Source organism: Pseudochaenichthys georgianus, chromosome 21 (genome assembly GCF_902827115.2).
Source record: "Pseudochaenichthys georgianus chromosome 21, fPseGeo1.2, whole genome shotgun sequence".
In the NCBI taxonomy this organism is placed as follows: domain Eukaryota; kingdom Metazoa; phylum Chordata; class Actinopteri; order Perciformes; family Channichthyidae; genus Pseudochaenichthys; species Pseudochaenichthys georgianus.
Window position 1 is genome coordinate 24,901,978 of NC_047523.1, and position 12,298 is coordinate 24,914,275.

Below are 12,298 nucleotides of genomic sequence, written 5' to 3' on the forward strand. Positions count from 1 at the left end.
TCTTGATGAGGCTGTGGCTAATTGGGATAACTGGGTGTTTACCAATTGGAGGGTCATTGGTTTGATCCCCAGCCCCTCCAGTCAACATCCTTGTGGCAGATACTTAACACCAAGTTGCCCCCATAGGCATGTCTACGGTAAAGAAGTGTATGTAAATTGCTTTGGTAAACAATTCAGCTAAATGCAATGTAGGATTAACAGGACTTTATTGTTAGCATAGCATTAGCCAAAGACATGCCACATGGCATCAAAGCGGATTGCAAAATAAAACATTAAAACATTGGTCTATCAAAACTATCTATAAAAAAGCACAATCAATCATCATGAAATAATAAAGATCAGGGGACCATAGCCCCTTCATTGAGATATGTGATCAAAAATACACTTGATATAGTGTGGTAACTGACTGTGGTCTCCCCATGGCCTTCAGCACATTCAAATGATACTATATCCTGTTGAATATGTTACTTATTTAAAAATATAATAATATAATAATTTTCAGTTTACAAAGTAGTCTTTGCAAAGAGCATGGCACTGCTGCTTATTCAGATTTTTTATTATGCATGTTATGTTCTGGGGAGGGGACGGAAACGGAAACGCCCTGGGAACAGCAACGCATTTGAAGAGAGTGGAAGAAGAAGAAGAAGAATTGTAGTTCTTGCTGTTTGGCGATACGAAACCACGACCGGCGTTTGAGTTAAATAATAGCGACAACAACACAAGATAACGATTTTAATGAAGTGCACTTCCATCGAAATACAGAACTCCCCGGAAGGCTTCGTTGCTTAGCAACCACGGGGCCAAACAAGTGCGTGCAGCAGCTGAGCAGTTGGATTTAGTAATCAGCATAAGGTTTCTAGCATTTCATGTAGATTGAAAACTATAATATTAACTAATCAAATGGCAGGCAAGAAGAAAGAAGCGAGTTTGCAGGTTGGAAAAACACAACATGGCGTCTGTAATGTTGACAAAAGTCAACTAACTCCACGAAGCCCTGATGTTATTTGTTTTTTTGTATTTTTCCAGGCGTCTGTCACAAACCAAGAGCAGTGGGAAGAGATGCTTGCAACCAAAGGTTTAACAGGTAAGAACTTCAGATCTAACATGATTGTAGGTCAACTAGTAAAGCACATTTAATCAACACACTTTGACAAAAGTCATTTACAAAAAGATTGGATAAGCAAAGCAGGCGTGATACTGACATGAACTATACAATATAGCCTAAGTAAATTAATAAAAGCTTAGCATGTATTGATAAAACCATAAGAAACCATGATAACAGGATGTGATCAGGCATGTCTTTATAAGGATTGGATAGAGGCTAAGGATCTAAGGACATAATTGTTAGTTGCAAACTATTCCACTGATTAAGGCCAATAATGGATGAACTGGGTTCACAGATGTAACCTGGTGTCAGTCCATGCAGGGCTTCAAAAACCATACCACCATAAATCTCCCACATGCACTTTTGGGGGAACTCCAACTGTGTTTTTTCTTAGCATTGGCCACTCATCCATAAAGCCAAGCTCTGTGAAGTTTACAGCTAAAAAGTAGTCCTATGGACAGATACTCCAATTTCCACTTTAAGAGTTTCAGCTCCTTCAGGGTTATCTTTTGTCTCTTTGTTGCTTCTCTGATTAAAGCGCTCCTTGCATGGTCCCTTGGTATTGGTCCTATCTTAAAATGAGTAATACAGTTGTGGTGGCATATTCTCTCGTTTTATAATAATGGATTTAATGGTGCTTTGTTGGATCAGGTGTCAGATCCTGTTGCACTAATAATGTGGCTTCTTTTGTAAAGGGGGAAGTGTTCCCAATGCTCTTCAATTTTTTTAATATTTGAAAACAAGACTGCTTCGTGTTGGTCAATTTCTTACAATACAAGTAAAAATCCATTATAATTCCCAGTTCTAAATCAACAAAATTACAAAAACACCTAGGGAGTGAGTACTTTTTCAAGGTACTGTAATCAGCACACTCATTAGTATTCCTACCCCCAACCAATTGTGTCATCCATCCCTTACACGCAAAGCCACACAATCACATAGATGACCCAGATCATCCACTCTACCAGAACTTTACCCCCTTTTCTCTGGACACAGGTTCCCATGTGCAGGAAGGCCCATTTTGACAAGAGGTTTGTAACTACAGTGAAACGATCATAAAATACGTAACCTTCGCATAAGTTATAAGTAAACCAGTCTGTAGTATGTCAGTTTAAGTCCATCTTCGTATCTATCTGTATAATGTTTTAGAAGACTGTGTATCAGGGACAGGTGACAACTTGTCCATTTTTAAAAAATCAATTCAGCATACACTGGTAACAAGTGAAAAAAAAATGTGAATGGTGACTGTCATGAGTTGAATTTATTGTATGTTGCTGCCACACTGTGTTCACTGGGAAAACTGCAGTTTGAATGCTTGCACCAGTCCACTCACCTTCAATCACACACTTTATATAGACTGTCAATGCTCACACACTGTGTCTGTTCCAGTTGTAGATGTGTACCAACAGTGGTGCGGCCCCTGTCGAGCTGTGGTTAGTCTCTTACGGAAAATAAAGAACGAACTGGCTGATGACCTATTGCATTTTGCCACGGTAAGTTCTAATTAAATGTATAATGTGAACAATTTAAATTTCAAAACAAGAGGAGCCGCCTTAAACATGTTTTTTTGTGTTCGTGTGGTGCAGGCCGAGGCAGACAGCATTGACACTTTGGAGAAGTATCGAGGGAAATGCGAGCCCACCTTCCTCTTCTATGGGGTGTGTGTGTGGTATATACTGTATTTGCCTGCTTGTATAGTAAATGCTTGTTTCCATGCTGTGCTTCCTTTGTATAACATTTTCTTTCTCAAGTTATTCAAGTTTATTTCCTGTCTATTTCTTTTTACATTATATCCTGTGTATTATATTTTCATAGAGTTTGTTTTATTCCTGAGCCTGCTTACATGGACCTAAAGTATTTAAAGCATTTCAATATGTTACCACTTGTTTAGTTGAATTGGATTGTGTTGAATGAACAGGGTGGGGAGCTGGTGGCGGTGCTGCGAGGGGCCAACGCTCCTCTGCTTCAGAGGATAATTGTGGAGGAACTGGCCAAGGAGAAATTGGTCCTGGAGACAGGTGTTGAACGCAAAGGGGTGAGCAGAAATACATAAACATACTTAAATGCAGACATGCCAATTTAGGAAAAGCATGTTGACTTTAATTCTAGGGAAGTATCCCAGTCAGCCATGACAATTTGGAGGTCTTTAAACTTAACGAGCTAGACAAATTCAGTATTTTTTTATTTACTCCTGTGCTTTTCCTTCTATGACATGTCAAATGTATTTCTGTTAAAATGACCTTACTCAACAGAGAAAGTTAATCAGCAACTGTTAAGACATTTTATTAATTGCGTTGTTTTTTGCCTTTTATTTAAACTTTTAGAACAGATATATATAAAAAATGAACACCATGCTACAAACAGAAGCAACAGAAAAAACTGCAACATAACTGCCGACATTAAATCAGACAAAGAGAACAAAATATTTTCTATAAATGCAGCTGAATCATTAGCTAACTGAAATAATCAGTACATTTGTGTGTTCATTTACTGCTTTTTTCCAAATAAAAATAATTAGGCTTCAAAGCCAGCCAACACACCCATACCACGGTCTACAGGTCACTTAATGAGTGGTTTGACCTATTGACATTTCCGACTTCTCTCCTGCTATGGGAACCTCTCAAGAAGTCACAGGAACAAGTTGACCCTTGATAAGCTTCTGTTGGTCACAACATTCCCAGGATGCATATTTGTCACTGTTTTCTGGCATTCTTTAGATCAAGATTGTTGGCAGAATAATCAACATTAAAATAATCAATGGCATTGCAGTGTTTGTACACACCCATGTTCAGGGAATAGTGTTTTTATTTGGTATTTTTGTGTCCCTCAGGTTACAGATGAAGGTCTGGTGGAGGATGAGAAAAAAGACGAGGAGAAGACGCCTGAGCAGTCAGAAGAAGAAGACAGCATAATAGGTACTGTGGAGACGGTATAATACTAGTTGTGGTCTATATACTTTTTGTCATTATCCTTATACTGAAAATGTTGTTCAATTCAATTCAAAACCTTTATTTATCCAGGTAAAATCCCATTGAGATCAATGATCTCTTTTTCAAGGGAGACCTGCAGCAGTAGGTTCCACAAGAAGACATAAAAACATAAACAACAGAACAACAAAAAGACATCATACAGGACAATGTACAGGGATTACAATTTACATATTTAACCACATGTACAGGTACCAGCAGCATCTGATTTTGTAGCATCCAACCGAGCTTTAAAAACATGTAGTGGTACTAGCTTGGTAATTTTCCATTCTTTTTGCAGACTGTTCCATGTTAGTGGAGCTGCACATCTAAAAGCTTTCTTCCCTAAGACAGTCCTAGCACTTGGCACATTTAATAAAACCACAGCATGCGATCTCAGGCAATAAGTACTTTCAATTCGCAGAGAGATCAGGGAGCAGATATAAGATGGTAGTTTATCCAACATGGCTTTGTAAATGAAAAAGTACCACCAGTGACTGAGCCTCCGTGCAGTAAGTGATGGCATAACCGCCTTGGTATACAGGGTACAGTGATGCGTAAGTGCTTTACAATTTGTCAAAAATCGCAGAGCACTGTGATACGCAGCATCTAACTTGCTCAGGCAATGGGCAGGTGCATTCATATATAACAAATCACCATAGTCCAGCACAGGTACAAAGGTCACAGTGACTAGCCTTTTCCTGGCCTCAAGCGAGAAACAGGACTTATTTCTGTAAAAGAAACCTAGCCTAACCCTCAGCTTTTTAAGCAGGTTATTTACATGAAATTTAAAAGTGAGACAATCATCAAGCCAGATACCCAGGTATTTGTAACAGGTAACCACTTCAAGTTGTATTCCTTGCGTAGTTACAATATCCAAAGCAGTCTCCGGTGTACTTTTAGCTTTAGCTTTAGAAAAGAGCATTACCTTGGTTTTATCCACATTTAAAAGAAGCTTAAGCTCAGAGAGCTGAGCCTGAATAGTGTTAAAAACCTGTTGCCCTGATAATCACGGTTGTTAACCAGCGTCATAATGATTCATCTTTGCATTATCAACCATCATCACTCAAGCTGTTTTCTCCCGTAGTTCCTGCCAGTAAATCCTACACAGTTGCCATCATAAAACCAGATGCTGTTGCTCACGGCAAAGCAAATGAGCTCATTATGAAGGTACGCAGACTGCTCACCTTCTGAAAGACAATATTGCCTCAACCTTTCCTGCTGACATTAGTTCATTAACCCAACGTTAATCCCCTGGCTAGATTCAAGACGCTGGGTTCGAGATCCTGGCCCAAGAGGAACGCACGCTGACTGAGGCTGAGGCTCGAGATTTTTACCAGCATAAAGCAGAAGAGGTATGGAGCTAAAGCTAAACAGCACATCTCACCCAAACATGACAGAAAACAGTTGACATAAACACATTCTTTGTGTTTGGCACACTCGTCTGTGTGATTAGTCTGGGCAATTAGATTCTGAATAAACATCCTAATGGTAGGGCAGTCACGAACAGTGCAAACATCATTGCAATTAGTTTGCAATACATCACACTTCCATCTGCATTTCTACACAGGGCTTAAAATAGGTCTGCTGTGTAAGCAGCTTTTTTTTGTGTTGCTTTTTTTGCTTATCGTGCTGTTTGTGAAGAGACTAAATGATTCGAGATTGAGAAATACAAAACATGAGGAAAGGTGCTAGTTAAAAAACAATGAACAAATATTATAATATATTTTTGATCCGCCTTTCTTCATTCTTTTTCACCTTGTAAATGTAAGGCCTGATTTAAAAACACTTTCTTTGCCTAACATGTGTGTATTCTCTTGTCTCTGTGTTTATGTGGTTTGTAGGCTTGCTTTGAGGAGTTGGTGCAGTTTATGTCCAGTGGTCCGTCCCACGTTCTGGTTCTCTCTCAGGTTGAGTGCTCAGCTAACGTTGTCCCAGCATGGCGGGAGTACATTGGTCCAGCAGACATAGAGGAAGCCAGGAGGGAACAACCAGAAAGGTTAGTTTGCTGGAAATTATACTTCATTCACAAAAAGATTTAAAACTGTAAGATCTGGAATGATAAGATCAACCTTCAGTATTTGTAAAGAAGAGCATTTGTGTATTCACACGGTTGATTGTGTGAAACGATCCCAGGCTTTAGGCGGGTAAAGCACATGAACAGCACATTCTCATATGCTCCGCCAGACACACCCAAACATTATGCTTCTCTCTGGTTGAGCACCAGCCGAGCAACCATCTGCTCTCCTCTCCTTTCCCCCCCCCTGGCTTCCTGCAGCTTGCGGGCACAATACGGCACACAGACACTGTTCAACGGCGTGCACGGCAGTGAGGACATCGACCAGGCCAGCAGGGAGCTCGCCTTCTTCTTCCCCAACTTTAGGACGGCCTCAGCAACGGAGCAGAATGGGGAGGAAGAGCGTGTGGAGAGGACACTGGCTCTTATCCGGCCTGACGTTGCCAGAGAAAAAAGAGGTGGGGTCGGGGCCAAATGCAAACACAAGTTCACACGTATGCGAACGCAGATACACACGCATAAAGATGGTTCATAGTGAAATGGTGGGACTGCTTATTGAGTTCCACATCAAAGGTGTTGAATGAAACATCTGCAGCTCCAGATTCTTTCATTGAATGATCACTATTGGCTATTTACATTATTTTAAAATAGAATATGCCAGTTTATAGGATACACCTAGCTAAAACTAATGCAGTTCAATACAATACAATAACAAACTGCTAACAAAAGTAATCTGCTCAAACTGTTTCAACAAAAACATTCATGATTGTAGGATGTATGACTGCAGTAGCCAAATGTCTCTCTACCTAAACCGGCAAATGATCCATCCATCCATCTTCTCCCGCTTAGCCGTGGTCGGGAGGTAGAAGTTCCAGCAAATGATTGTGTCTTTTATTTGTACAATTCTGCAGAGGAGATCTTGGCTCATATCCATAAGTCAGGCTTCACCGTGGCTCTCCAAAGAGATGTGCTGTTGACAGAGGAGCAGGTCAGACAGTTTTACTTCCAACACGTTGAGGAGGACTATTTTCCTGCACTGCTCCGAAGCATGACCAGGTAACACACATATGCTCTAAAAAACATTCTAAAGAGTAGTATGTTGCTGCAGATGTACATTAAACAAGTGTGTATTTACAGTGGGCCGGTGCTAGCTTTGGCTCTAGGCAGAACGGGAGCTGTCTATCTCTGGAAGAACATTCTTGGTCCCTCTGACGTTAATGAAGCCAAAGATGAAAATCCTGAATGGTGAGTGATGTGAGGCTCAATGAGTCATGAAGTCGCTGTGGAAACATTACTAATAGAGTTCTCATTTTTAAATTGATCTGACAGCTATTTAGGAAGAACCCTGTATTTCTTTTGACCTCTTTTTAACCTTGTCAGGTTTTTTCAGGTTATTTAAATCACTAGTGTAATAATAGACAGAAAAGGCTTGCCATTCTACAATCACGCAGGAGGAATTCAACAATAACAGTTTCTCTTCTGACAGTAGTACAGCCAAAGGCAAAGACACATTTTAGAGAGAACATTTGTTGTAATCTCTTTCTGTTCACTCCAGTTTCTGCCATTTCTTGGAAGGCAATCTTAAAAATTGGGGAAACCACTAGTTGAAGTAGAAGCAGACAAGGCAGGCTGAAGAAAAGTACAAGAAAGCACACCACGTAGTCCAAAAAGAATTCCATGAAACCCTCAAATAAGAGCTATTAGATATTGATGGTAGCTCCCTGCAGAGCTGACTTCTGTATCCCTCCTCCCTCAGTCTAAGGGCTCAGTTTGCTGTGGAGAACGAGCCCATCAACCAGCTGCATGGCAGCGAGAACCTGGAAGCGGCCGAACAAGAGATTCACTTCTTCTTCCCTAAACAGAAAACTCTAGCAGTCATCAAACCTGATGCAATGGAGGAACACCGAGGTACCTTTGGGCCATCAAGAACAATATAAAAATGTACTTGTGTTGTTAAAATGTGCATGAATAATGAATATTACTTTTTCTATTGACTCTTAACAGATAACATTTTGCAGGAGATCAGGGGCAGAGGTTTCTCTGTAACGCAGCTGAAGGAGGCGGTGCTGTCGAGGGACATGGCTGAGGAGTTTTACAAAGAGCAGAGAGAGAAGCCTTTCTTTAAACAACTGGTGGAGTTCATGTGTCGGTACGTTTGTACCCGAACACAGTCAAAAGAAAAGAGCAGAGTGACCACAGCAAACCTCATTCTGTTGCTTCTGGAAGTTTTAACAGTCATGTTGGCTGCTTCAAATCGAGGCAGCCTCAGGCCAGTTGCTATGAAGTCCGTCTCAATTTCTTTCTTTGTTCCATTGCACATTGAAATATTTGAGTTTTCTTCCGCCCCGATAGCTCTGTTCACTTGGCTGTTACAAAACTGCTCAGATACAAAGTGCAGAGATATGCGCAGCTGGGCAGTTCAGAAAAACACCTTTACTGTCTCTATCCCTCAATACTCGCTCTTTTCAAAAATCATTTGTTTCATAATCTTGCGTAGGGGTGGCCTACATGTCTAGGAATATATGTACCTGCAATTCTCCAAATGTATTCACACTGGGGAACGCAGCTTTTTGTAACAATAAAAAAGAGCCATGTTGTAGAGTAATTTCATTATTCTACCAATTAATTTCGGCGTAGAAATTGTGGTTTGTTATGTTTGTTGTTTTTTTCATATAACAAAGAGCACACTAAGTTGATAGCCCAAACATAAATAATAAAAAGGTGCAAAGCTCTTTCACCTCTTAGTTTGAAAGTGTTGCATTGACATTGAATAGTTAAGGTTCTTCAGTCAAAAAGCATGTGTCAGCATTCACTCTCATATAAACTAGCCCAGCATGTAAAACGATACATCACGACTTTACAGCAGCACAGTCCTCTGAATGCATAACCAGGCTTCACGGGAAACAGGTCAAAGAACAGCATTGACACAACATTTGGTCTGTTTTCCTTTCATTGGTTGTTTCAGGGGGCCCTGTTTGATGCTTGTACTCACCAAGGAAAATGCAGTGGAGGAATGGAGGGTCATAATGGGCCCCACAGACCCAGAACAAGCGAAGGAAATATCCCCAGACTCTCTGAGGGCGCGCTTTGCCTCCGACATTCTCCACAACTCGGTGCACGGCTCCTCCAATGAGCAGCATGCAGAGGAGAAGATCCGTTTTATCTTCGGTGACATCTGCTCTGACGCAGAGCTCACCGCTGATGGAGGGACTAACACGATCACTTCAGGTAATCATATGATGTGTGTGGCAGTCTCTTCCATCTGGCACACCATCTGCCTACAAATAAACAACAGCACTTCACAGTTTGTTTCCTGTTGCCTTTTATACACCCTTTTTGCTAGAAACGATATTTCACCCAGCTATATTTCCATATACACTGAACAAAAATATAAATGCAACACTTTTGTTTTTTCTCCCATTGTTCATGAGATGAACTGAAAGATCTAAAACATTTTCTATATACACAAAATAACCATTTCTCTCAATTATTGTTCACAAATCTGAAAAAATCTGTGATAGTGAGCACTTCTCCTTTGCCGAGATAATCCATCCCACCTCACAGGTGTGGCATATCAAGATGCTGATTAGACAGCATGATCATTGCACAGATGTGCCTTAGGCTGGCCACAATAAAAGGCCACTCTAAAATGTTCAGTTTTATCACACAGTACAATGCCACAGATGTCGCAAGTTTTGAGGGAGCGTGCAATTGGCATGCTGACAGCAGGAATGTCCACCAAAGCTGTTGCCTGTGAATTGAATGTTCATTTCTCTACTATAAACTGTCTCCAAAGGCGTTTCAGAGAATTTGGCAGTACATCCAACCGGCCTCACAACCGCAGACCACGTGTAACCACACAAGCCCAGGACGTTCACCTCCAAGATCGTCTGAGACCAGCCACTCGAACAGCTGCTGCAACAATCGGTTTGCATAACCAAAGACTTTCTGCACAAACTGTCAGAAACCGTCTCAGGGAAGCTCACCTGCATGCTCGTCGTCCTCATCGGGGGTCTCGACCTGACTCCGGTTCGTCGTCGTAACCGACTTGAGTGGGCAAATGCTCACATTCGATGGCGTCTGGCACGTTGGAGAGGTGTTCTCTTCACGGATGAATCCCGGTTTTCACTGTTCAGGGCAGATGGCAGACGGCGTGTGTGGCGTCGTGTAGGTGAGCGGTTTTCTGATGTCAATGTTGTGAATCGAGTGGCCCATGGTGGTGGTGGGGTTATGGTATGGGCAGGCGTATGTTATGGACGACGAACACAGCATTTTATTGATGGCATTGTGAATGCACAGAGATACCGTGACGAGATCCTGAGGCCCATTGTTGTGCCATTCATCCACGACCATCACCTCATGTTGCAGCATGATAATGCACGGCCCCATGTTGCAAGGATCTGTACACAATTCCTGGAGGCTGAAAACATCCCAGTTCTTGCATGGCCAGCATACTCAGCGGACATGTCACCCATTGAGCATGTTTGGGATGCTCTGGATCGGCGTATACGACAGCGTGTTCCAGTTCCTGCCAATATCCAGCAACCTCGCACAGCCATTGAAGAGGAGTGGACCAACATTCCACAGGCCACAATCAACAACCTGATCAACTCTATGCGAAGGAGATGTGTTGCACTGCGTGAGGCAAATGGTGGTCACACCAGATACTGACTGGTTTTCGGACCCCCCCAATAAAGCAAAACTGCACATTTCAGAGTGGCCTTTTATTGTGGCAAGCCTAAGGCACACCTGTGCAATGATCATGCTGTCTAATCAGCATCTTGATATGCCACACCTGTGAGGTGGGATGGATTATCTCGGCAAAGGAGAAGTGCTCACTATCACAGATCTTTTCAGATTTGTGAACAATATTTGAGAGAAATGGTTATTTTGTGTATATAGAAAATGTTTTAGATCTTTGAGTTCATCTCATGAAAAATGGGAGCAAAAACAAAAGTGTTGCATATTTTTGTTCAGTGTATCATTGAAAAGAAAATGGTTGAAACCTGAGACTTGAAATAGATTATTTTTTTGCAGAGAAAGAGCAGGACAATTCTTCAGATGAAAACACAGGAATGTCCAGATCTTCCACTGAAGAAATGTCTGATAACCATCATGAAGGTATGAAGTTGTTCCAATGTTAAGAGCTTGATCCTTCAAAGTCTGTATCTCAGCTATGTCAACATTAAAGATGCTACACTAGATGGGGAAATTCTGGAAAACATTGCTAAAATTGAATTTGGAGGTGAGACATTTGCCAGACTTCTGTGTGTTGGATGCATATTCCAGGGTTAATACATTTTTCACCAATGACCTTTCCATGACCTTCACCTAATTTTCCATGACCAAAACAATTACTCTTTCTCAGCGGTACCACTGAAAATGGTTTATTTGAACATGGAACAGGAAAATAAGGCCTGCATATGAAACATGTTGTGCCTATCTAAAACAAATCAAATAGTAGGCTATAGCTTCTACACACTTAAGCAACTAAAATCTCTCACCACCAAAATACCTCGTCAGTTAAATGCCATTTTACGTTTCATTACTATACGATACAGTATTTATTATCGTTGTAGTATTAATATTTCGGCGATTAGCTAAAATATAAATTATATTTGATGCAACTTTAGTTACATTTCCATGACTTTTCCAGGGCCTGGAATTAGCATTTTGAATTTCCATTACTTTTCCAGGTTTTTAATGACCGTAGGAACCCTGATATTCACCAGGATCTTGTGACAAAGGGTGCAGTCATTATAACATTGTCAAGAGTCTGAGTAGCCAGCAAATAGATAAGTCTCTTAATAATGAAAATTCAGAGTGCTTCCAGTAGCAAGAGAGGCCTCTCTTCAGATACAGATAAATGAGGCCATTGATCTTCATAATGTCCCGAACATCAGCTGGCACGGAGTTGTAGAACTGCGTCTAGAGAGAAGTAAATCATGACGGCTGCATTGTGGAGGATCATTTAAATTGGACTGTGTCTATCTTCTCATGATGCCATTAGGTTTGTGTCCTATGGCTGAGGAATGGGAACATTAATATTAATTATTGTCTTAGTGGTCGCGTTTAGATAACTTGAGCTAATTTTCCTCTGTGATTTACAGGTGACCAACATGATTCAGATCCCTGCAGCCCACAGAGAGAAGGGAGTGACGATCCGGAGCAGGGAAACTGAATCATCCTAGTTTCGCTTTTATTGTGGGG

The 12,298-nt window shown here is 41.1% G+C and overlaps 1 protein-coding gene across 1 annotated transcript; it reads left to right on the plus strand.

Annotated features, from left to right (window-relative positions):
* The first annotated feature begins 620 nt into the window (after positions 1-620).
* On the plus strand, positions 621-12,288 carry nme9 (NME/NM23 family member 9). Its single transcript, XM_034109751.2, has 17 exons — positions 621-933; positions 1,027-1,084; positions 2,495-2,598; positions 2,692-2,763; positions 3,024-3,140; positions 3,936-4,020; positions 5,159-5,241; positions 5,334-5,426; positions 5,916-6,070; positions 6,350-6,546; positions 7,000-7,144; positions 7,226-7,333; positions 7,845-7,996; positions 8,093-8,237; positions 9,054-9,316; positions 11,126-11,209; positions 12,199-12,288. Exons 1-17 carry the CDS (start codon positions 901-903, stop codon positions 12,267-12,269), a joined length of 1,965 nt encoding a protein of 654 aa, XP_033965642.1. The 5' UTR covers positions 621-900; the 3' UTR covers positions 12,270-12,288.
* The last annotated feature ends 10 nt before the right edge of the window (positions 12,289-12,298 follow it).